This window comes from Anopheles coluzzii, chromosome 3 (genome assembly GCF_943734685.1).
Source record: "Anopheles coluzzii chromosome 3, AcolN3, whole genome shotgun sequence".
NCBI classification, from domain to species: domain Eukaryota; kingdom Metazoa; phylum Arthropoda; class Insecta; order Diptera; family Culicidae; genus Anopheles; species Anopheles coluzzii.
Genome location: NC_064671.1, coordinates 38,755,479 through 38,782,340, shown reverse-complemented (window position 1 = coordinate 38,782,340; position 26,862 = coordinate 38,755,479). Strand labels below are relative to the sequence as shown.

At 44.3% G+C, this 26,862-nt stretch overlaps 1 protein-coding gene across 1 annotated transcript in view; it reads right to left on the bottom strand.

The window, feature by feature from the left end:
- Positions 1–213: 213 nt before the first annotated feature.
- LOC120957891 (neural-cadherin-like) overlaps positions 214–26,862 on the bottom strand; it is a gene marked incomplete at its 5' end in the record, with an annotated part of 142,422 nt that continues 115,773 nt past the window's right edge. The window contains 6 exons of the mRNA XM_049608136.1: positions 214–2,457; positions 2,686–2,895; positions 2,994–3,235; positions 3,328–3,498; positions 3,580–7,199; positions 7,933–8,070. Coding sequence (XP_049464093.1) covers positions 2,207–2,457; positions 2,686–2,895; positions 2,994–3,235; positions 3,328–3,498; positions 3,580–7,199; positions 7,933–8,070 — 4,632 coding nt within the window. The remainder of the gene's footprint in view (positions 2,458–2,685; positions 2,896–2,993; positions 3,236–3,327; positions 3,499–3,579; positions 7,200–7,932; positions 8,071–26,862) is intronic.

Here is a 26,862-nt window from a genome sequence, read left to right as displayed (position 1 = left end):
TTCTTTAACTTTAACTTTTGTTAAAATAAAAATAAAACTCACGTTAATCTCGCTGCTTGTTTTAATCCGATAAAAGTATTTATTTCAGCTCTAGCGCACACGCGCGTTCGCTTCTCCGGCTTATTGAACGCTAATGCTCTCTAAGCACCACTAAGCATTCGGTTTTGTTCGTTCGGATTTCGGGAGCGGCTAGAACCTGGTTGATGGTTGACAACTGCTTTGGCAATAATAGCTCATCTGCAGCGCCGGTACGAACGCTCTTTTGATCCACTTCTAAAATGCCCTCCTTCTCCTCCCGCCGAAACAAAATGAAACTATTTCGATTGCGAAAACAGATAATTTTCATCATGCTTTTGCGCTCAACGCAAAGGATTCCATAGTTGTAAACTTTCCCAGCAAACAGTGGAAGATGTTTGACTAAACTTTTGCTTCCAAAACGAAAGCAACCAGGCGCTGGTTTTATTAAACGCTCAGATCGACTTCACCAAACGGTATATTGAAGAATGTATGTTAATATATGAATATATGTTTTTTTTTTTTTATATTTCAGAAGTCATCGTCCGAATAATTAATGAAACAAAATCGAAACGAGCCCTGTCGAAATTTACCCAAACTGCGCTTTCTTGCTATGCGGTTGGTTTTGTCAATGTTTTTGCTTTCATTCGTGTTTCATAAAAGTTTTCATTGGAAAGGAACCCTATCAAACGAGCATAATGTTAGGCAGTTTTGGGGTATGGTTAGTTCGCGTTTGCTTTGTAACTTGTCTACGGTGGATGAGTTTGATGTGCGTATGTAGGTTCGTTTGGTTATTGGTTTCTGCTTTGATTTTCATTGGATCTTGTTTGTGCTTTTCCGGAAGGGCGTTTACCCCATAGTGACGAGTTCATCAAGCCGGTCTCGTAGTACAGTCGTCAACTCGTACGACGTAACAACATGCCCGTCATGGTTTCAAACCCCAAGGGGACCGTGCCGCCATACGTAGGACTGACTATCCTGCTATGGGGGGAAATCAATTAGTCACTGAAAGCCAAGCCCACAAGTGGGTACAGGCAGGCCTTGACCGACAACGATTGTTGTGCCAAAGAAGAAGAAGGAGAAGACGAGTTCATCACAAGGGTTAAGAATATCGGAGTGTACGACGTTTTACTATTCCAAGGTTACTCGGGACTTTCATCTATTGAGCAGAGTTTTCGTCTCTCATTATCGCATTGTTTGTTCGATTGCAGTAACGAAAAAAAATTACAGAAAATATGCAAACAACGTTATCGATTTGAAGAATGGGCTACACCATACAGTTACTGCGTGGGTTTGCTTTCACCAGATCAACATTGTTCGATCATTTTCTGGATGCGTTTTACCAACATGGCAATGTGGCTTCGCTCACCTTCTCAAGGAACACGTGTACACATTTTGCAAATAGACGATATCATTTTAAAAACAACATCCTTTTGGCTCCATTAATTAGCAATCTCTTTCTAGTTCCCATCCATATAATTTCTGCTCAGGGAACTCGTTTTCTTCCAACAATTTGTCCTTTCAAATTGAAATATTTACTGTTTTTACAGTGTCGTTAATGGCACGAAACTAGTACGTGTCTACACGATATATTTGAGTTGTAGTTTCGATTTTTACATGCATGATTTACTGTTTATCGGCTGACAATTTCTTGAATCGTCACAATGATGCTCCATTTACCTTACGTAATTATAGCGAGCATTTAATGCTCTTGTTTTCTGAAAAATCCAACCCTGCGAGCTGCACCGTTCGTCTGTAACCTTAAGGAACCATCTATTGATGGTTAATAAATTTCGATTTAAATTTGCTCTGTAGCTATGCACTCTCATCAATTTTGCAATTTCTTGTTTTCCTGCGAAATGGTGCAGTGCAAAAATGCAATTCTATAAATCCGTCTCGGCTCGAACGATCGTTTCCGCGGGTATTAGCATGTAAGTATGGATTTTAATGGACTATTTTACAAAGAATATCTACCGTTCCACCAGCACGCTGGTAAGAAAATCACCAAAATCGTGTTTCATATACGACGAATTTGCTTATCTTGTTTCTTGTTGACCTAGGGAACAAGAGACGTACAGCACCTGCGATAGCTACACTTACTCTTAACTAACATCGTCATCTTCGATCTGCGCTTCGCTTGGTTCGTAAATATTGACTAACTTATCGAAATGGTAGGAACAGCGAGGACAGTTTAGGTGTTTATCGTCGTGTGCTGTTCGGGGCAGGTTTGGAAGATTATTATGGGTTTGGGAGATTTTTTTGATTTACCTGACTGTAAGGAACTTAGCGAACCCGAGGTACTCCCACAACCTTCGTAGGCGTAGTTACGCAGATCGTCGAATGGCCCGGAGGCTGAGTCGATGTCGACGCGTCGCTTCCGGTCGTCCAGGAACACGTCTACCTTGCCGACCACCTGGTCGGACACGACGGCAATATCTGGACCTGTTGGTGCGTTCGTGGAATGGACAGAACATAATAAAACATTGTTAGCAAAGCGTTGTTGGTCCACGGTTATAAATGAGCTTCCCATTAGATTACAAACAAAGAACTGACGCACACAAAAACCACGTAACATTGAAGCAGCAAATAAAGATCGGGCGATGCTAGAGAGGGCTGGAGCTTGGCGCATAACTCCTTAAATGGCACATGAAAACGAAACACGCTACTTACGTACTGGCGGTGCCTTATGTTGAACGAGCTCTGGCAGCGGACCAATCGGGATCTTGAGTGTCTTCATGTCAAACGCGGTCATGTCGTTCTCGCCACCACCTTCGTCGCAGTAGTTGATGATGTTTTCGCGGATGTCGTCCTTGGTGGCCGGCTTCTTGTTGAAGTTAGACGAACGACGCCGGGAGCAAGAAAAATAAACAAACAGCAAAACTGTTGCGTGTGGAAAGGACGAAACAAAAACAAAACTTGTCTTTAAAAATGATCTACAAAATAATGTTTAAAGCACACCCAAACTCGATTCCACTTACTAATGATCAGTAATAGGCAGGCTATAACGGCGGCCAAGGCACTGGTGCTGAATTTAAGCGCTTGTCGTTCCTTCAGAAACTCACAACTCGCGCCCCAGTACGAGTCTGGACAGATACACTTGTACTTTAGGCGCGGCTCCTGGTTGATGCAAGTGCCCCCATTCAGACATGGGTAGTCTAGACACTCATTTCGATCGATGCAGGTCTTGCCTTCCGGTGAGATAGTCATACCATCACCACAACTGTAACGAAAAAGATTGAATCCAAACACAAGATGTTAACTGTGTGACCAAAAAGACACAGGAACTCTCACAAAGGACATCGAGATACTTACGCACACTCGTACTTGTTCCACAGGTCAACACACTCGAACGGATCCGGACAGTACGCGTTCTGGCAAGGATTGTTGGAGGAACAGTAGCGGTCGGTGTTCTTCGCCATCGTGGCCTGACCCCACTGGGTACCGTTGGTGGCTGGCGGAAGTGGCAAGCTTTTACCGTCCAATCTATAGACAGGGCAGGAGCAGGAAGAGACCATTATAAAACAACACACAGAAACACTTTGCCACCATACCCGCTAGACTTACCTTATATCGTCGATGCAACTCTTCTGATAGTCCGATTTGACATCGTACGTCTTCACGCCAGTGAACTCTGGCTTGCCACCCGCATACACACCCTCCTGTTTGTCGACTGACAGCCACTGATGTCCGTCGAACGAGAAACTTTGGTTGAAGTTGGCACCATCACCCCCGTCCAGTTCCAGGATGGCCGCTGAGCCGTACCTTTGCACCTTCACCACGTGCCACTGTCCGTCGTCCACCTCGACCGCAGTCAACGCTACCTCCTGCTCCTCCACCTGGCCCGTGTTTAAGCTGTACCGGAAGTACACCTTGGCGTCCTTCAGCTCAATGATGCCGTACTCGCGCATATGCTGATCGCTGATGCGGAACAGCTCACCGTACGTTTCGCGCGTGCGGAACCGCAGTTGAATCTGCGTCGTGAACTTATCCGGCTCAAAGCTGAGCGCGTACTTCACGTAACTGTGCTTTTTGAACGTGGTCGGCGTGGTCGGCAAGCTGCAGTACGTGCCCGTCCAACCGGGATTGCATTCACACTTGGCCTCGACATAGCTACCGACACACTTGCCGTGCTCGAGACACCGGGCGACCTGTGGATTCAGATCACACACCTCCTGCGTGTACAAACAACCGGGCGCACTACCCTTATACAGTCCCGGGTGGGACAGATCGTACAGGATTCCGTTATGCTTAAACTCGCGTATGCACCCTTCGAAACCGACCCCGACTGGCATGTACTGCCAGCGGCTGTAAGTGTAGTCAAACTTGTCCCTAAACACTCCGCCAATCTGGAGCGGCGTGTTGAGATTCAGATATTCATTGAACTGCGGCACCTTGCCCAGCGCCTGGCAGGTGTGGTCGACAAATTCGACCAGGTTGCCGTCGTCGGTTTCGGTGATTTCGGCCGTCTTGCAGAAATCGACCACTATCTTCACCTGCTCAGTGTCCCAGAACAGATCGATCCGGTGCCATTCGCCATCGTTGAGCGGATGTTTGGTAGCGATGCGCAGCTCAAGAGTACCCGAGCCGTAGTCGATGAGAAGCCGAGGATAACCCTGCTCCAGCTCGAGTGCAATAAAGTCGGACAGCTGCTTGGACGTGTCGTCCTCCTTCGGTGGTGTGATAGGTCCGTTGTAGAAAATTAAACCATCCGGCTTCGTTGTGATGATCTCGACGCTAATATGCGACTTGTCGCACATGTCGAGCGGTGGGTACCAGGCCCAGCCACTGCCGCGGAAGCTACGTACGACCTGCTGACAGCGGGGTCCCGTGTAGCCTGGTGGACACGAGCACTTGATACCCGGCTTGGAATCGGTGCAGCGACCACCGTTCAGACAGGGATGGGATTTGCAGGTCTGTTGCTGCTTGTACTCTCGCGAGCTGCATACACACTCCGCCGTGGAGTTGATCTGAACCCCAACCAGGGCGGTTTTGTTCGCATTCACTAGGCAGGGGTTCGATTGGACCTCGATAATGCTGGTGCACGACCCGGCACAGTCCGCATTCTCCAGCAGACACTCATCCACGTTTACCATCGTGATGTTGATGCCCACCTCCTGCTCGATTTCCTCCTTGTGCAGCAGTATCACGCCGTTCAGCTGCACCGCCTTGTAGAAGTACGCGCCATGCACGGCGAACCGCACATCGATCAGCGGCACCGACCGATCCTTCATCTGCACACTGAAAACGTCCACATTCTTTACGTCCACGTTCAGCAGCTCCGCCAGCTTGTCCCGGAACCGCTCCAGCTTGCTGCGGAAGATGTTCTGGGTGCGATAGTTCCAGATGCGTATAAAGTCCTCATCCGTAATGCCTGTCAGCCGGATCGAGCCGGAGTTGACGATCGCCTCGTAGGAGATGTGCTTCACCACCACTGACATGTTCGCATACGATTCCTGCGCGTGCTTGCGGTCGTAGATCTTAAAACGCAGCTTGTAGCGTCCCTCGCGAGCACCGCGCCGCATCGTCACCATGCCGGATGTGTCGTCTAGCTTGAAGCGTGGATTCTCGGCCTCATCCCAATAGAACAGCTTGTCCGAGGTGTCCCAATCGTCGAGATCGTTAACGAACACACGCCCGATCGGTGTGTCCGGCGCCTGGCCTTGGTAGTTGTACACGATCACCTCCTTGGAGCCAGGCTGCATGATGTTATCGTTCAGATCACCGATCGTGATCGTCAGCGTGCTGGTGCCGGTATGGGATGGCGTTCCCGAGTCCTTGATAACGATCGGAATGGTGTACTGCTTGCGGTACTCGCGATCGAACGAGCCGAGCGATGAAATGATCGCCATACCGTCACCCTTGTTACTCTGCTCCACCTTGAAGGACGTTCGAATCACATCGTCTGCGTCCGGGTCCATGCGGAACTGGAACGGTGCCCCATTGCCCTCTAGTCGGTCATCCTTATCGACGGCGGAGATTTCGATAATCTTCGAAGGCAGTGAGTTTTCGAGCAGAATGGGCCGGTAATCTTCCGCGAATACCGGCGCATTATCGTTGATGTCCTTCACCAGCACAGTCAAGATGGCGGAAGCCGTGCGCGGCGGTACACCGTCATCAGTGGCCAAAATTTCAAGCGAGTGTTTCGCCATCGCTTCCCGATCCAGTTCACGGTGGATCGTCACCGTACCTTCCTGGTCGATGGCAAACTGACGCTTCCGGTCTGTAGCACGGTTAATACTGTAGGTAATTTTGCTCTTACCGCCCTTGTCAATGTCGACCGCCTTGAAGGTGCCCAAGTTTTTCCCCACGTCCGCGTTCTCATACACAGCCGCCTCGATGTGCGGCTTCTTGAAGCGAGGCGTATTATCGTTAATATCCTTCAACTTCACAATCACCCACGAATGGTCAACGTGGTATTTGTCGCTCTCGTCAATCTCATCGTTATCGATCACCTGTATCCGAAAGCGAAAGCCATTTATCTGCAAAGGATCCTCGTAGTCGAGCGGCTGGACTACCTTCAAACTCCCCGTTCCGTCCGCATTCTTTACCATCGCGAACTTATCCGCCCCGTGCCCGCTGCTTTCAATGATTTTATACTGGAAATTGTTTATCTCATCATCGTCATTCACCGTCACGGTCAGTATCGGTGCCTCGGGCAGCACACTACCGTCGGTTTCCTCCACCTCGACGAACCACTCGTCCTTGGTGAACCGAGGCGGCATATCATTCAGATCCTTCACCTTGATGGAAGCTGTCCCCGTACCCTTCAAACCTCCGCCATCGGTGGCCACTATCTGCAGCGAGTAGTCGGGCGTCTTCTCTCGATCGAGACAGCATACCGCCGTCGTGATGAGTCCCGTGTCCGGGTTGATGTAGAAGATCGGCAAACCAGTATCCTCTTGGATCGCGTTCTTCTCAATCGAGTAAATGATCTTCGCGTTAGTGCCTTCGTTGATATCGTCATAGTCTTTGGCCTTTATTGTCATCACGTGCATGCCGATGGTGCCATTTTCGGTCACGTTGCCGTACGCAATCCCGTTCGGGAACTGCGGCGCATTGTCGTTGACGTCTTTCAGGTTAATCTGACCCTCCGTAAAGCCCACCAAACCCTCGCCTCCTTCGTCCTGCGCAAAGACGGTAAACTTCCAAGACGCTCGTCCGTGTGGTGGATCTCGGTTGAGGGGCTGAACATTTGGAGGAAATGGTGGAAAAGGAGAACAATACGCAAGAGAGGAAGAAACAAGTTTTTAGTTTTCACTAGCATAGATCTTAGCGCTTGGGATACATTTTTCAATTAAATAATTTTGAAATGAAATTTTGTTTGACTTAATGAAGCCTAACAAGACTCGGGACATTGCTGGTCCATTGTGTCGGTTTTGTTCGTTGACGGCAAGAGAAAGTTTACAAAATTGCTTAATTTAATAAAATACTGTATTTTCTTGAGGTTAAACTGGTATCCGGGAAACCGAGCTCGATGGAGTGTACTTTTAGTCCCACACGAATCATTTTGAGACCCGGGACATGGCACAAGCGGGAAGTTATTCAAAACTGTAGAGGAGACCAGAATCCAGTTTCGAAAAGTCGAAAAGTTCCTCCATCGGGCCAAGGCTTCATCGAACAGCAGAGGCACATTAAGTCTTGCAGACGTGTAAGTTTATGTACCGAAAATTAACTTGATCTTAAATGTTTGCAATGACTTCGAGCGCTCAAACAATTCTGAAACAAAACGGTTAAGCCGAAGGGATGGCTTTGGATGGTAAATGGGTTTTGCCATGCACCGCTCTGGTCGAATCTTATCTACCATACGAACATAAAAGGTTTCCTCCATTTCATTTTCATGTTGTCTGCAGTGTAATGTCTGGCAGACAATGGTGGTTAAATCTTGCGTATGCTTCCAAGTGCATAATTTTGACCTACCTTAAGCACAAATATTTCCCCAGTGGCCTTGTTGATGTCAAAGTAGCTGTTGGAGGGATTTTCGATGTCAATACCGGGCCCAGTCAGAAAGTAGATGATGTTGTTTGGACGCTCCACGTCGGCATCGGAGGCGGTAACCTGTTCAGGACGAGGGGAAAGACATGATAGGCAATAAGCGGCAAAAGGATGTACAAAAACGTATAAAGGGGAAACACGAAAATTCAGAAAAGTAAACAAAAGGGAACTCTTGTTTCTACGAACTACCGAAATCGACCAAGGAAGAAAGATTGACTCAATGAAATTCAGAAATTGCAAAGCCGCAAGGGGTACGATAGCCTTTCTCAGGTTTGCTCTGCGCCCTGTCAAGCTCAGTCAGCATCGTAGCAATCGTGAACGGGAATTATGAATTCTTTGTAACCGGATGATTGGCATGACCATTTTCTCGTTCGGATCGGTGAGATTATGCAGAAAAAATCAACGTACACCTGGTGTGTTTGGGTAGGTCGGTTGCGCTTGGCACGGTCCCGGACAGCTAATTCAATTCCATCGTCTGTCAGTTGGAAAATTAGTTTTTCATTTATTACTGCAAATTGCACTGCTCGATGATGTTGTATACTAAGTAGTAATTCGTTTAGTTGGAGATGAAATCGTTCAATATATTTGCCATTAACACACCAGTCCAACGTGACGTTCAAGTCTAGCTCAAACCTGGTAGGTGTATAGTAGCTCGAGACAGTTATGCCTTCATTAGCTCAATAATGTTGCTTCAGCCAGTCTGATTAAATTGTTGTGATTGCAACATAGCTTACTTGGTCGCTGGAAATTGTGATTGATTGCTGTTTGTTTTATTGTCTTCAATACAAACAAGAGGAAGAGAAACATAGAAAAAGGAAGATAATGCCATGTTGATTGATGATTTCCGAACGGCATGTACAATTGCTTGGGCCTCATATGAGCTAGGTGTGTGTAACTGTAAATGGAATAGACTTGAAGCGGTAATGTTTTCATGTGCTTTCCCATAGGTTAGTCTCTTCCGAAAATATCTCATACGTATTACATTTTATTCTAAGCGTTAATACCTCTTCCGTAAGAAAACAAAGAGTCAAACGTGATTTGCATTTGCACTGCACATTTCTTTCCAATGGAGCAATTGTATAATAGTTTCCCGATTTACATACAGCACCACAGTAGGCACTGCACTGCTGCTATACAAGTAGTTCAATAGAAATGAAAGCAGAAAGTGTTGTGGGCAGCCGTGCCGACCCCTGGACTTGCCGTGGCAGTTGCGCTGCCACCGGTCAACGTCCAGGAGGACGACAGTGTACACACACACTGTCGCACACACTAAGCAGCGCAAGGCTTAGTGTGTGCCGAGCGCACAAGCAGAGTGTGTTTGCGAGCCGATCGAGCAGGAGCTCTCGGCAGGGGCGCTCGGTGCGGCTGGTGCGCGGCCACCGCACTTGCGGTTTTAAAGTCTTAATCGTTTGTTCATTGTGTTTTATTATTTATTTTATATGTTGTAATACGTGAAATAAAGAAGTAAAAGTTACAAACATAAAAGTGGCGACGAGGATGGGATCCTCCTGCGTAAGGGGGATCCCAACAAGAACCCCCGGACGCCATCGCGATCGGGCCCATCTCGTTTTTGCTGCATCATCGCAGCGGCCATCGCGTTGGCACCAGTCCCCATGCTTGCGGGACACCGCGAACGGTTTGGGCCGCCACCGCCGCCAACACCGAGGCCCCGGGCTGCCGTCCCATCATTGGCGACCACAGGGGCAGCCGTGCACACACTCTCGGCGACAAGGAAGGTCGTCAGGCTGCAGCCCCAGCAACACCAGCAGCACCACATGCGAGGCAGCTTTCCGCCTTGCTGCTGGAACATTCGGATGGGCGTCACATCCGCCCATGCTGCAGCCCCAGGTTTCATCGGGCGAGGACGCATTCCGCCCAGCTGCAGCAGCAGCAGTGCAAGGATCCATCGGCGACGAGCAATACCGCCCGGCTCGAGCTCAGCACATCATCGGCGAGGCAGCAATTCCGCTGCGGCTCGAGCCCTGCCTCTCACCACGGCGACGTAACATTCCGCCTCGGCAGCACACAAGGATCAGCAACGCACAGGTTGCATCGGCTGCAACACAGCAGCCCCAAATCGGTGCGAAAGTTTTCGACCTGGCTGTAGTCGAACGGGTGTCGTCAATTGCGCCCCGACTGCAGCCTCAGTGTAAATGAAGGGCGATGGGCATGGCTCATGGCCCTGGCTGCAGCCCCGTTGCAACGGGACACACATTTTTCCCCGGCTGCAGCCAAAGCATCGTAGGAGGGCGAGGAACCATGCCGCCCGAGTATTTTCATCTCTGCCGCCCGTCATCGAAAAAAAATACATCGCTGCTGCCCTGGGGCAGTGATCATCATCATCATCGTAAGCATCATCGCGGCATCATCATCATCATCGTCATCATCATCGCGGCACCATCATCATCGTCATCATCATCGCGGCATCATCATCATCGTCATCATCATCGTCATCATCATCGCCGTCACACTTTCGCCGCCGTCCCAGGGAGCGGCACAGCAGAATCATCAGCATCATCATCACCGCTGCGTTATCGCCATCGCGGTGAGGGCCGAGAGCAGCAGCAAGCGCTGCTCAGCGCGACAACATCGGGGTCCCCACATCTTGGCAGCATCGGCCGGAAGGGTTCACCACGCCGGTATTCCCTTGGTGGAATACCCCCGCGTCGGTTCGAGCCCTTCGGTACTAAAAGGGGGAGATGTTGTGGGCAGCCGTGCCGACCCCTGGACTTGCCGTGGCAGTTGCGCTGCCACCGGTCAACGTCCAGGAGGACGACAGTGTACACACACACTGTCGCACACACTAAGCAGCGCAAGGCTTAGTGTGTGCCGAGCGCACAAGCAGAGTGTGTTTGCGAGCCGATCGAGCAGGAGCTCTCGGCAGGGGCGCTCGGTGCGGCTGGTGCGCGGCCACCGCACTTGTATATTTTAAAGTGTATTGTTTATTTCATTTATGTTTTATTTATTATGTACGTTGTATAAGTGTCTAAATAAAAGCAAAAGTGTCAAACACAACAGAAAGAATTCCCCTCCTTTAAACACGGCAGAAAGCGAACTTATCGTTCTTTTTTATGTTCAATTATTTTCTCTCCATTCTCACAAGACAGGAAAAGTTCTATGTTGAGCTGCGCATTTAAAAAGCTCAGCTTTTTCTGCATGTGTGTCTGTTGCAATACCCCTTGTTATAAACAAAAGAGCTGAGCATTAAGGTGGAAAATGGCATCGAGTAAATATAATAGAGAATTTGTCTCCATCTGTAAAGGGATGTAGGTCTGTATCATAACCGCAAGTGTATAGAGTAGAGGAATAAGGAATAGAAAAGCAACCAGCACGACTCAACCAGTTTGCCGGTGGTTATGTAAATTTTTATGAAATTTTATTCTAATTAATAGCTGCACAGAGTTTTATTTTCTATCTCTTCGCAGCGACATTTTCCTTCTTCAATCTATTGGTATTTTTCTTGACCTTCACGCAGGATATTCTTTTCCAAAAGTTTGTACGGATCTTTACGCTTTGCCTGTGTTGTCGGTGCAGCTTCGGGTAGGAATATGTTACGGGTGTGTATTTATTAAGTTTTCTTCTCAGATTTCACGCTCATTCTACTCAAAGTTAGTAACGTACACAAGCTTATTGACGCACCGAGTGACGTATCCCCTGCGCGAAGGCAAATGAGGCCAACTCGCAATCAGAAGCCAGTTGGCGATGCGTTAGTTTTCGGCGATAGCACATAATTAAGCGGAAAACATTTCACACGACGTGGGGATCGGATGTAGCTGGGCTACTGGATGTGTACAGCGCCTGTGCCATTAAATAGCGGTCTGGTTTTGCGAAATCGCTTTGCCCACAAGTCGCTTTGCTGCCTGTCTGGAGGGAGGTTTTTATTGAAGCAAACTTCGAGCGAGCAGTTGGGGCGCTTTAAATGTGCGTCTGCTGTGAACCATCAATCATCACCAGCCACGCGAGAATGTGTGAAGGGTTTGGCTAGAGTAGCACGATGGAGTAGCGTTAGAATATCCCATACCCCCCCCCCCCCCAACCTCCCTCAAATCACCCACACATACACAACACACCCAAAAGCAAATAGGGTGCAGGAAGTTAGTTAAACAACATACAGCCACAATCTCAGCACAGAAACACAGATGGCGCCAGTGGCAGTCGATGTGCCTGGAAACATGACAAAGTGTAACACAAGGCTAGAGCATGCTATAGGAGAAGGTACTCGGCGACGTACTCAGAACAGGACGCTTAGAACAGGATGCGTCTTGTATGCGTAGGAACGTCAAGCCAAGGTGTCTAGCGACAGTGGCATGGTACTGGTATGAAAATATCAACGGACCTCTACCCACAAAAAACGATCGTTTGTGCCGTACGATAGCGAAATTAGAAAGACAGAGAGGAAACAAACAAACAGGAGGAATAAAGAGGATAGAGCAAAAAGATAGAGAGCTAACACAGCAAAGCGTTTTTCAGTATAGAATATTCGTAATAACATCTGTACCACGTCATAAGCTTGTTAAGATTTATCTTTCACCTCGTTAGTATGTGCTCCAGAGCGAAGGGGTCCCGTTGATGTGTAGTGAAGCAACCGATGGCAGTACGTGCCTTTCGATGACTGACTTTCATCATCAACTAGTGGTTGCAATGGGGACGTAGTTACGGACAACAGGACAAACCAGATATTGGGTTGGGGGAATCGATCCCATCGTGGCTTTGGTTGAGCGCACGTTGACGTTGTTATGGTCGTTATCGTTTTCCCGTCACATTGCAAATGCTGCCAGAAAATATTGTCCAGCGTGCGACAAGAAGGGTTGAAACGAGAGAAAACTGCACGGTGCTCGGTAAATAAGATTATGCTTTTGCCTCACTGAAAGTTCTTTTACTTACGTGCACGGAAGCGAAACAGACTGAAGACGGCTCGGTTCGTATGCAAAAGCGGAAAAGATGCTTGATTGTTTGACGTTTATCGGTACGGGCGGTATTTTTTTATTATTTCCGTTGTATTGATTCTATACGATATTTCTAATGTTTTTTTGTATTGCAAAAAGAGGTGACATAATAGAAAACCAATATTGAAAACAATGATTTCCAAATGAATGTTGTTGTTCAAAAATGATAGGAAAATTAAAAAAAATAATAAATGTTTCCATTCAATTTAAACTCTTAATTAATTCTACACCAAGCAAGCAACTAGGTTAAACTGAGATACACTGGGAAATTGACGATTAATTTTTGAATGCTTTAAGCTGAAAAACTACCACATTAGCTATGACCACCGTCGTTCAATAGTAAAACATGTTTATTTCCATCATCCTCCTCATCAGCTTCGCCATTTCCTTCACCATCTCCTCACTAGCTGACCAAAAATTTTGTGATCGTTCAGCAAACTATGTCATAAATTAAATAGGTGTTTTCCAAAGACATGCTCATCCAACGAATTTGTGCGTCGTCGCACTGAGCTTGTGCAATAACATACAGCTTAATAGGAGTCCAGATAAGCCGGCACATTCCTGTGTCCATCGGAAACGTTTGCGTTTTGGCCCGGTGGATGTGTGAGGCAGATGTCATAAAGCATGCCTCGTTTTACGACCAAGTACCATCGACCAAGAGAAGCAATGTAACGGTCAGAGCCATAATTGAACGTTCGAAAGCAATAAAATTGATAAGTGTCTTCCAGCGTACGGAGGTCATTTATTTCACTTCACGCCAGGAAAGTGCTGCCCAAAAGGCTGCTACCATCACACATGCACGTCCTTGCAGTAGAGAGTGTCTTTTCTAAGCCTTTATAAAGCTAATGCAAAATACAAATGATATTCTCAGTGCCCAATAGTCTTTGGGCGGATGGGGATGGATGAAACAACCTACCGATGACCACCGGACTCTATCTCCAGTGGGACACTATGCCACGTATGCATCGTCGTTGTGCTTTTGGGGAAGACAATTGCGCTGTTTCTCTTAAGAGGAAACCTTTTCCTTTGATTGATTGGTTAAAGATTTACAGCATTCACACTAGAACCGCCGATGGGACTTTTTTGTCCTATCGCATTCGAGAAAGGGGTGTTATTCCGCTTGCCGTCGTGACAAACCATTGAAATTTTCTGACTTTTATTTATTTTGAACGATCTTTCGAATGCGCTAATAAAAATAATTGTATTCCATATGGTTCTTTAAAAAAATCATTTTTATCCTAGAACCGCCATATGGGACATTTTTGTCCCATAAGTAAATTTAATTGTGATGGCTGGCATCCCTGCTGTCAACGAGTGAGGGGTGTGCTTTTGCAAGTCTGGCAGCACTGGCGTGTACGCATTTTGTGACAAGGCATGTCAATACGAATAGAACAATAAAAATGTGCGAAAGTATTTAACTACATACGTGCTTTTACTCTTGCTTACTACGTGCTTATGTTTTCGCTATATTCAATCGTCTAATCCATAAAAGCATTCTACCGTACACTCTAGCGCAATTTTATTAGTAGCACTGGTTCGTCGTCGTATAAAGATTTATTATACCTAATAATGGAGTTTCTTAATTATTTTACCACATGAAACCCTTAGGAAATTGTTGGGAACTAAAACCAAGGCGGATTAAATTTCTTGCCAAAAACGATTGATTGTACTATTACGCGCCAAAAAATTTGTCTATTTTTCCGCGTTTTGAAAAGGCTCGTTCCTATCTTGCGGCCCTTTTTAACGCTTTTTTCTGTTACGCTTCGTGCCTTGTTCGTGTACTGGTCGCTCGTTTTAAAACGTCCCGTTTATGACAGGTAGTTGGAACGCGAGATTCCAACAGAAATAATAAACATGTTTAAATATGTACACATAACGAATGGGACAAAATTGTCCCATATGGCGGTTTTAGTAAGGTTGAAAAGTCCGGCGGTTCTAGTGTTAAGAAAACGTATGTTATCGGCGCAATGTATGTTCCTCCTGACATGGCAAATAACACGTCGGTTGTTCACACAATCTGTTCAACTATTGACGACGTAGCGTGTAAAGCTAATGAAATCTGTTTGTTATTCGGGGACTTCAATTTGTCAAACCTGAATTTGATACCCGATGAAACAAATCCACTTATGCTCCAAGTTGACTACGAAAGCTCGAGGATCACGGATAACTGTCGCCTTCTTCTTGATTGTATGAATCGCAACGGACTGTACCAGATTAACAAAATTCATAATGCGTCGAATAACTACCTCGATTTGATCTTTGTATGCGACGATATCCTGCAACAATGCTCTCCACCGGCAATTACACTCTTCTCCATAGTTGCTATTGATTGCTATCATCCGCCTATAGAGCTGTGCCTGCCGAACGGCTTAGCCAAAGCAGAACATCATACAACATCACATCAAGAATCAGGCATGCTCGACTACAGTCGCACTAACTTTTTGATTCTAAATGATCTACTGCAATCCTCTGACTTGTCATTCCTTGATGGAAACCCGGACGTAAACCATGCACTCGATATGTTCAATCGGAAATTTACGGAACATTTATCTGCCTGTTGCCCTATAAAACGTCCACGTTAGGGTCCACCGTGGGGTAATGCTCAATTACGCCGCTTAAAACGAAACACATCTTCCTGCTATCGGTTTTACCAAAACAGTGGAGCACAACAATCGAGATTGCGGTTCATCGCTGCACACAATGTATATAGAAGCTATAATAGACAACTTCACTCTCGTTTTTTGATTCGCATACAGTTCAGCTTAAGAAGAAACCCGAAAAAATTTTGGAGGTATGTCGACACAAAAAGGAAAAACAGCTCCCTGCCAGCTATAGTTTCCTTTAATGGAACAACTTCGTGTACCAAAGAGGAAACCTGCATTTTATTTGCCGATCGTTTCATGAGTTCGTTTGCCACTGAAGCTCCTGGCTACTCATTGGATGCTGCTCTCAACAACGTGCCCTCCGACGGTGTCGATGTTAATGTGCGTGACATAAACATCTCCAGAGATTCTGTGCTAAAGGCGCTCAAGCAGGTCAAACCATCCTACAACCCTGGACCTGATGGTATTCCAAACGCAGTTCTTGCCAAATGCAGCGAAGTTTTGGCCGGACCTCTGACTCGTATCTTCACACTCTCGCTCAATCAGCGTATGTTTCCAGCAGCATGGAAATCGTCCTACATGTTTCCTGTGCATAAAAAGGGGGATAAGAGCTTAGTGGAAAACTACCATGGCATTACTACTTTGCCTGCAGGTGCTAAGGTTTTTGAAGTCGTCGTCCAGAACTCGCTCTTGAACTGTTGCCGCTCGCTGATATCAACACGCCAACACGGGTTTTTCCCTCGCCGCAGTGTGACCACCAATTTGGTGGAGTTTGTATCTCACTGCCATGCTGCATTCGCTTCGGGAGCCCAGATGGATGTCATCTATACCGACCATAAGGCTGCCTTTGATCGTGTGAATCATCGCTTGCTGTTGGCGAAGCTTGCTCGTCTTGGATTCTCTACCCCTTTAGTGGAGTGGTTCGAATCTTACCTCACCAATCGTCGATATCGCGTCAAAGTTGAATATATGACATCTAGGGAATTCGTGAGTTGTTCAGGCGTGCCACAGGGTAGTAACCTTGGACCCTTGCTATTTTACTCTATTTTTCAATGACGTTACTACTGTAGTAAGGGAATCTGAATGTTTATTGTATGCGAACGATCTTAGACTTTTTTTCCTGTGAGGTGTTTTGGTGATTGTCTTGTCCTGCAAGCATCGATCGACTCTTTTTCCACGTGGTATCTGAACAACGACCTACAAATTTCTGTTGATAAATGTTTGTCCATGTCGTTTCCCCATTCTAATTGTCCAATAGTGTTTAACTACTGCATCTCCGGTACACATTACAACGACACAGTGCAGTAAAAGACTTAGGAGTTACTCTTGACCGTAAACTTGACGTTCATGTGCACCATAACGAAATTATTGATAGAGCGAACAGAATGCTAGGATTTATACGCAGGCAGTCGAGAGAATTCTCCGACCCACATTGTCTTATCGCACTCTACAAATCACTAGTCAGATCCATCTTAGAATACTCCTCAGTAGTTTGGTGCCCATCGTCGTTGTTATGGTCGAATAAGATTGAGTCAGTGCAGGAAAAATTCACCCGTTTGGTCTTACGGTTTACTCCCTGGCGTAACGTAGCAGCGAGACCTAGTTATCATGCCCGGTGTTTAATTTTTGGACTCGAGTCTCTCGCTACTGGTCGCGAAACGGCACAAATCTTGTTCATGAAAAAAATCATCCTAGGAGAGATAGATTCGCCAAACCTTTTAACTAGAGTTAATTTCCACGTACCTGCTCGTATTCTAAGAAACTTTAGGCTACTAAGAGTTGACCAAACTAGATGTGCTTATAGCGATAATGAACCTTTGACTGCGAAGGCTATCAGATTTAATGCACATTATGACTCTTTTGACTGGAATTCCCTAAGTTAACCTGTTTTTCTTGCTGTGATACTCTGTGTTATTTATTTTGTGCTGATGTTACATCGTACCGTGATGCTTTATGTTATTATCAGTTTAGTTTATAAGATCAGTGATAAAGCCAATGATGGCCAATCACTTAACATTTACAAATAAACAAATAAACAAATCACAGCGCATGTCATGTGAAAAGATGCTTACGAGCGGGTTAGGTAAAAGATAAGACGAGAGCTACCGGTATTTAGTATAGCAATTTTTAAATTTGTTTCGAGCACTCGCGAGGTCACCTTTAGAACAATGGTTACCAAAGATGTATGAAAGGTTTGGGCAATGTTCTTCACTATTTCTGAAAGCACAATTTCCTTGGTGTGAAAGTGAAGGTTACAGTATTTGGCAGCATGTCACATTGGTACGTATATGCAACCTAAGAAAATCTCCAGCATTGTGCTAAAAAAAAACCCGACATTTGGTTGGCGGAAATTGAATAGAATACTTCCTCCGATTGTGTGGTAATCAAACCTATGCTAATCTATCTAACCTATCTAACCCTAGGTGTACCTTGGGAACTACCTTTGTTTGAGAAAGTCTTTAACTCATTCATCTAGCCAACTGCGGTCAAATGTCAACAGAGGTAAGATGAAGCTGCCTTTAGCTGCTGGTGCGATTTATCAGCTGAGTAGTCGTGTTACGCCTTTCTGTAATTTTGAAACACCCTTTTCTAAGTCGTTTCTTGTTAGTATGGGTCAATCAAACCAAATGGAGGACCACTGGAAATTGACCGTATACGGGCTAATAAAATTTACGCTTTTATAGTTTAGCCGCCTCCCCGGTTCTTCAGGACCTTTGTATGCTTCCTCTACTTCAAAGCTGCCCGCTTTACGATCGATTCGATATGTTTGCAGTTCATGAGTTGCGATCCGAAAATGAGGGTGCCAAATGGAGATGACATGTGTGGCATAGGAGGCCCGCGTGGATACAGTTTTTAGCTTTGGTGTAACATTTTACGGCCACGTAACTGTACGGACGTGATTCCCCCAGCAATGTTGTCAGCTCTGACCGTGTTCTTTCCTATTTTATGAACAATTAGTTTTCTTGGAATCGTTTGGTTCACTGCTCTCTTATCGTATTATGTTTTCTGTTTCAAAGACTATTATTGCCACCGTTCCATAGGCGAGTTGATAAGTGAACTTGGGCTCGTTCGCGGGCCGTGTCTTCGGTCCATAAGAGGACACGTTTGTGAAGTCTACAATTCCGTCGAAGGTGAAACCGAATGCTCCTTTAATGGATCGAGCAGAACCAGGATGAAAGTGTGTGAGTTTGTGCGACGGGAGTAAATTTGTCGTAAAAGAGTAGAGATGTTTTGACGTTTTTACGGCGGTCTTACGTGCGCATATTCCCACCCTGCCCTAAGCAGTGTGGTTTGACTGAAACACTTTGCCTTTGGCTCAAACGCAAGAAAAACGATTTTTGGGTGAAATAATAGAACCAATAGCCTTATGCCACCGCCTCTACATGACCTAGGTCAAGGCGAACCGGATGACACTTGCTTGATGATAGCACCGAACCGGAGCACTGGCAAAATATTGTACGAGAAAGTTTGAAATCTTACTTTAACGATCCAAAAGTCGTGTAAGGGAGTGAATGTATGTTTTACGGAATGTACAGTCACCCACCGTCGATTGCATGCTACGTTTCGTAAGATAGAGTACGACCAACTTTACGACACCATTTGGTGCTTCAGCACGATCTAGACTTTCTAGTTGGGATGGGCTACAGTGAGTTAATATTAGTGAAGCTAAACAGTCTTCGTCATTTACCTTTTGCAAACATTTTCCATTACGAGTTTGTGTGCGGTAGGTGAAGGAAATAATAGGAAAGGAGTTGTGGAAATGGGACGGGAGGGAACTGTTGGCATTGTTTCGAGTGTTTGATTGCATGGAGTGGATGTTCCATTCCGTTGATTAATGATCGGTAGAATCGAAAAGCTCGTGCGAAGCGCAGATAGCAAGGGAGAAAGTTGGATGAAAGTGAAATTAGTAACTACGACAAGCTTTTGTGAGCAGGAAAATGGAGTGTGTTCGAATCGGGTAGATAGGAAAACGGTACTTGGGTTGCTGAGAGAAGGAGGAGTTTACAGTTTAAGAGCCATAATTCGATAACTTTTTGATCTAAGAGATGTCGAGTATTAAAAACGATTATAAGTACGAAATAAAAAATGCTCTAATGAGTCATAATTCTATAATTTTAATATTCTTATGATTTTTTGAACAGCTGAACTTTTTTTAAGGTATTTAAAAACATCAAAGCTCATATTTGTTTCAGCACACGTGTTTATTGTGATGGAAAAATAATACTCCGATAATTACGATCAGGATATTAGTAGTTAAACAAACAACATAGAACCATCACGAGTTCTAGGCTTATGTAAACCAAGCAATCATGCTGATTTTAACGTATTACTTTTCATACTGAAATATATATTAAAGATTTTCTAGGCTTAAAACGTTTTGCCTTTTCGTTTAATGAAAGTCATAAACAATTTTTTATTATTGTCTTCAAATCAACAACTGAGTCAGGCTATATATTTGTTAAACAGTAATTTTGATTGCACTTGTGTGGTCCGCATTAAAGTGTGATGCTTACTTTACTTTCGCTCGTTTGTATGTGATTATTTTCTTTTACTGTCCTGTAGTGCTGTGTCAATAACATAAGCAAGACTTTAGCATGAAATGTCGTCAACCATAATTAATAAGCCTTTAAATGGTTACACTTGACACTATTACGGAAAAAGCAACATGACTACAATATTTAACACTATTTTCTACACAAACAATGCGCGGCAGTGCGGCAGTTTACTGCCTGGTGAATAAACAAACAAACAAATACAGCAAAAGCACAACAAGTCGAAACAATGCGCCGGGCAGAAAAATGCAACGCACCACTAACAAAGAGATGCTGCCTGCTCAAAGAAAATACAAACAAATGATGAATCCTGTTGTGTTGCACTACATGCCGGATCAGGCGTACTGTCCGCCCGTGGCAGTCTTCCTTTTTGCGTTTCCAGTGCAACTGCACTGGGCAAGATATGTTACTGTGTTACCAGAATGTGTGCAATTTTTGTACATGTTGATAGATATAATTTTTCGTAAAGCACGACATTTCATTCCGACGAAGAATGTTGTTTGTTTGGCGTTTGCCGTTGTTTCTCTTTTGAAACATTCTCTAACCAAAAGCTTTGCCGCCAGATTTCTTTTAGCTGCCGCCTCACTGGCTAGCCTTATATGGAATTCTGTACACTCGGAAGCGTTGTAACTTAGTATGCTGTACTTCTTACGGGTGTGTAGTTTTCTGAAACATCTGCCCTACCAAACCAACAAAACATAGGGATGGTTATGCTGTTTGTTTTACTGTGTCACTTGCAGAAGATAGGTACGGTCAAACAAGATGATATAGTTCAGAGCCGGTTAACATTTTTCATTGGTGGAGACGTAACGTTACTCGTGGTGAGGTAAGTGCAGTACGCCAAGTGCAGTTGCGAGATTTAAATTGCACATGTAGTTGAGATGGCAGCAAAATAAAAAACAAACATATATAACTGGATAAACACCACTGCCTTTCTCGAGCTAGCTTCAAGCATGTAAGATGATGGAGGAATGTTTATAAAAAGAACAATATTTAAATGGTTCGCCGGTGTGCCGGGAAACTTTGAGGACAATGGCAGTGAGCATGCAAGCGGTGATTTTGTATATTTTTCTTCAGATGATTTAGCATGTTTTTCAGTGTAGCTGGTTGTATGATCAGACAGCGACAAGAGTGTCCCACAACGGAACATAATTCAATGTAGGGGAAGGTAGGTAAAGACGGACACCTTAAGGGAAATGGTAAAAATCTAGTGATATATAAATGCAACGACCATGAAAATGTGCATACATTATCTTACACTCATGTTTTATCAGAAAATGTGTTGAAACTTTTAAGTTTCCATCGATTATTGCGTTTTTTTCATGAATGAAAAACATGGTTTTTTTTCGTGCGGTTTTGAAATGTTCGGATAAGACGGACACCTGATATGGGAAAGATGGACACCATGAAGGGTAAGATGGACACCTGTATAAAATGTTGGAAATTGAAGAGTTTTACATTATTTTAATAAATTCTAATGCTTTCCACGTCCTGGTACGTTCATAAACCAATTGTTGGTGTATTGCAACGACGATTCATTCAGCCATGGTTTTAGGAATTGTAAGCGCCGCTTTTAAAACATCGTAGAATGCAGCATCTAAAGCATTATTGAAATATTGCACACTTACAGCTGATGTTGCTCCAGCTTACAGAACAACAGTCTAGAACTTCCTTTTAGGAAAAGTCCACAACCCCAGTCTTTTTTGAGGGGCTTGTTAATAGTTCAATCCATGTTCCACCATGTCACAATTCAACATTTGATATTTGTAATCCCATAGAATTTCTCATCTATTCCTGAACAATGTCGTATCAATGCCTCTTCTTTTTATTGTTTAAAGTTGTCCAAGTCGTGACAAGATATTGGATTTCGTGAAGCGCCTCATCAGCGTCGAGCGAGTAATAGCATAACGAATGGCTACTGTTTTGCCCAGTGTTTCATTTCTCGCTTATTTCAATACTCTCTGTAGTTGCTGGTTGGTTTATAGATTCGAAATAGCCTTATTTAAGGTATTTGATGAAATTTATTCATGACCAATTGATATAAGAAGTAAAATAAATCAATAAACTAGGTGTCCATCTTTCCCTACAACAAAGTGTCCGTCCTTCCCGCTTTGGTGTCAGGATGTTTAAACCACAAGAAAACAATATTTTGTATTGCTTTCATTCTCGTTCTTTCGCCAGTTTTTTCATTAATGATCACGACAACTCATTCATGAAATAAAACTTCCGGAAATATAAACAATACAAGTTGTAGAGCTTAAGATCCGTAGTAGTCAAATTAGATCCACAAGGATGCTCATGATTGAAAATTTATTTTGTTCGTGGATTTAACCAATTTTGCATATATTATGCCAAAAATGTTCTCAAATGTGTTGTTTTACCTTCAGTTTGGATTCTACATTGTTGAATTACTCGAAAATTACCTTTTTCATGCATTTATGAGAAGTGTCCATCTTACCCGTAGTGTCCGTCTTTACCTACCTTCCCCTACATATGTCATTCCTGTGTAGGTATGTCCAAGCTAAACGGAGCGTGAAATGCTGCGGAAGTGTAGCTCAATGGAAAGCAGCACTTTTGAGCAGCATGACACACATTAAAAAATTATGGAGCACGATGGTCTACAATGGAACTAGCAATGGATCAATGTTATTGATATCAATAAAATTACATTTTTGCTGTGCAACAGTACCTGATTCCAGTGGAGCAAAAATACTTTTGTAGACGAGTTTAGGTTTTGATTGATTTTGTACCCTTGCTAAACGAAACAATCTCAATACTTTTGTTTATCACCTTGCCATCGAAGCTTGATAATTGCTTACGATCAATCATTATAATAATATCGTTAACAGCTCTTTCTGACACGATGCAATGGCTTCGTATTTATTGTCCTAATGGTAACTTTACTTTCGGTGTCCCATTAGCAAACCATCCGAAGCGCCTGGAGAACAGTCATTCAAGCTGGTCATTTTCCATTAAAAGCCAATAGCGTCCGCATGGTTCACCTTCACTGGAGTGACAATAACCATTAGCGCCATCGGACAGGTAGGAGTTATCTTAACTATCTGCTCACATTGCAGTTAAGATGTGATAGCAGGATAGTACGATATTCCCGTTTTCCGGAATGTTTCTCCCTGCTCATGGGTCTCATGGGACATTCAGCGGTCGTAGAGGATGGTTCATCCCCAGAGAAACCCCCAGGAAGGAGACAAAATAAAAACGTAATGAATCTTATCAAATTGCACTTTTGCTTCGACCAAAACCACAGGCAGACGAAATAGGTTTCGGGCCCGGTTTGTGATGGTGGTTGGTGGTTCCAATTTTACTGAAATGGTCAGTAAAACCTCGTTCCCCTGACCAAGGGACATGGGGTTCGGTTTAGTTTCGAACTTTCGTCCCTGGTTTGTTGGGCAAATGAAACAAATCAAAAGAGGTTTCGGCTACTACGTCTTTCTGTGATGTTTCTTTCATTAGCCGTGTCGGTAAATGAAAGAGCCGGAAATTGTATCGACGGTTTGTTTCGAACCCAGTCAGCGTCACCTCACAAATATGCGACAAAGGCAAGGCGCGCAGAAAACGTAGATGAAACCGGTTGAATGTTGATTCGAATCGGTATTTTTCCGGATGTTTTCTTGAACGATGAAGACGTGGATGAAGACCGGAAAACGATGTTAAAATTTTCAGTCGACGTCTTTCAAAAGCTCCGTTACCACTCTGTGGCCTTTGTTACAGATTATTATCAACGCCTCAATGGCGTGCAAAAGTGAACGTGACGGCGTCTGTCGCTTTGTGATAAAAGATAAAACATCAACCGAACAGGCCGTAGTTTTGTGACCATTGTCCACAGCGCGCTGGATGGAAGATGTGTTTCTCGGGTGACACAAACGGACCGTATCGGGTTGGGGAGAGACATACTGTCTAGCTAACTGGACATGCTAGCTAGGCCCAAACGTCTAGTGTACGTTAAACTTTCTTTACCAAAGTATTACGCTGTGGTCTTAAGGAAATGAACTTTTCGCAGAATACTGTCCCTGTCCCAATAGCCGGCCAACAGTAGTTGAACGGAAAGTTTTAGAGCTGATGCAGCACGAATTCTGAGCGAACGGAGCATTATTTTGGTGGCGCTTATTTGTGTTTTTCCACCTCGGTATTCATGATGGATTTAAACCATTTCTTCCGTGCGGTTAGAATCATTGATAAACCATGTTCTCAAGGCTGGTGATAAGGGGCATGAGAAGAAGCGTGTAGTTGAAATAAGTAATTCATTGTTTGCCAAAGAGCGATCCGAGAGGGAACCAGTGTACGCCAATAGTTGTGATGACACAGAAGGCAAAGCTTATGTGAAAACAAAATTGTATACTAGTTAGGCAGTTCATTCGACTAGACACAATATGTATAATTGGTATGCATTCAGCAATATTTTGTTTAACTGCTACACTGATGTTTTTGTTGGACCGTTTTAACCGATATGAATGGTTTATTGATGGTTTGTTGATTAAAAAAAATAATGCTCCGACTACTGACATCAGGTACCAGGAATAAAACGAGGAGCCCAACCTACTGTTCAAATTTTATTGCTAATCAAGCCACCGATTCAGCTATACACATCTTTCTATAATTGCTGTGTTTTAGTTACTAGTCGACCCTCCTGGCTCTACTCCGGGCGTAGGCTACCGAAATTGTGGAACGAGCATTATTTATGACGTATACTTTGAACAAAATGGCTACATAAAATTACTTCAAACACATTAATCCCAGTACAGCAATCCCCTTTTGAACAAAAACTGAGCCCAACGAGATGAGCCGAACGAGGGCCAATTTCAATTGCCAAAGGTTTTACTGGCACCGGCAAAACGAAAATCTCTTGCGTGCTGGATTCGCGATATAGAAGGGTTGACAGGATTTCTCCACACACACTCTCTCTCCATAGTGATCCTGACCTCGACTTAGATAGGGAGATTTATACCATCCAATGAATTATCGTCTTCTGCTGCCCGAAACGAAGAATGTGTACCCCGAATTTTTCACACTATCCTGATCAATCGGTGAACAGCCCTGTCACCGAAATTGCACGTAGAATGGAAAACGTGTGCTCAGCTTTCAGGGATTGAGATCAGTGAAAAATATGAACAATATTTTTAAAAAATTAACCATCAACCTTACGGCAACTTCTGAAACGAGTTGGGGATTGGGGTGCTTGGTGCCTTGCATCTAACTTCCACCAAAACAAGCTTTATGGGGATATCGTTTTTAAACATTTATTGCTTCAAACCGTTCGGATATAGCTATTCGCAAGTACTTTATCCTGGCACTATGTAGAAAGTCACAGATGACAACAAGTTAATTAAAGCTACTTATGAATGAAATTACGTTTTTGCCACGGCAGCAATTGTGAACCGACCAACAGCAATGGTTAAATGAAGCGCAATTGGATCGACCTTTCAATCGTTTCCTGAGTGCTGGAAATCGCATTAGTTTGGGTTCAACTGATTAATTATCGCAAACACTCTCTCCTTTGCAACGACCCGTTGGGAATCGTTAAGATTGGAACGCCAATGATGATGATGATCACTATTGCATAAACGCACAAATATTGATGAGGAGGAATAGATTGACTCGGTGTTTGACTCGGGCATTACCCAGATACTCAGAAATCATACGGGGCTACAACCCGGCGGATGTGCAAATTGAATTTGATTGTAATGGGAAATGAACGTCATTTGCAATGAAAGCTAAGCACATTACTGGCAATTCTATTTTCGATCCAGTGCCCAAATCGATTCACGTGTTGAGTGGGTTTTACAATCGCGTGGAATGGTGCTAATGTGCAAAATGATGTGTCTGTAAACGTACTGATTGCGACAGGTGCGGGGAGATTTTATTTTCAGTGAATTGGCTATCGGTTGTTGTGTCGGATTGTTTGCTAACGGGTTCATCAATTATATGCAGCTTCAACTCGACTGAGGAATAATTTTAACCTGTGCTACTTTTTGTTTACTTTCGTGCTATGTTTGGATTGTAAAGTAATTATCTCGCACGGTAATAAGAAGCATCAATATATGATGATTATTCATTTTATTCGCTATGCTTGTGAAGATTTTTTTCAATTTAATTTATTTAAATATAAAGGTGACACTTAGTGTGGCTGTAGGCGCTTTTTGTCACTCAAAAAAGGTAAATCTTGTTCTTCGAGGCGGCGGACTTAATTAAAATCTTCATCAACTTACTTGCCACATCTATTTTACCTAACCGGAGGACCGCAAAGTAACCGCCGATGACAATTATTAATTATCACAATGCTTTTAACCAGCATTGCATGATATGTTCTGGACCTCACTATCCTTCCTAACACATTGCACTCGGCGCTGCGCATACCATGCGTGTGCCGTCGTTCGAATTCCATATGCGACCGAAACAGAATCTCTCTAACGGCTCATCATTGGGCTCGAGCCATTATTTTTAAAGTTTTTTGTTCTTATACATATTTTACATATATTATTATTTTTCAAGATTTCTCTGCTTTCGTTTAGACTGATCCAAACGTATGCTTTTACGTGCGCTGGCCGTGGTATTCCTTTGTACAGATTTCTTCAGCATCCACAATTGGTTGCAAATTGCTGCTAGCGGTTGGTGCCCATCCTGACCACCACAGCAAACATAAATGAGGATCTGATGGTGTGCGTCAAAGTTTATGGTGCCTCAAAGCTGCTCGTTTGCAGCTTATCTCTCGTTCTCTCTGTTCGCACTGCTATACGC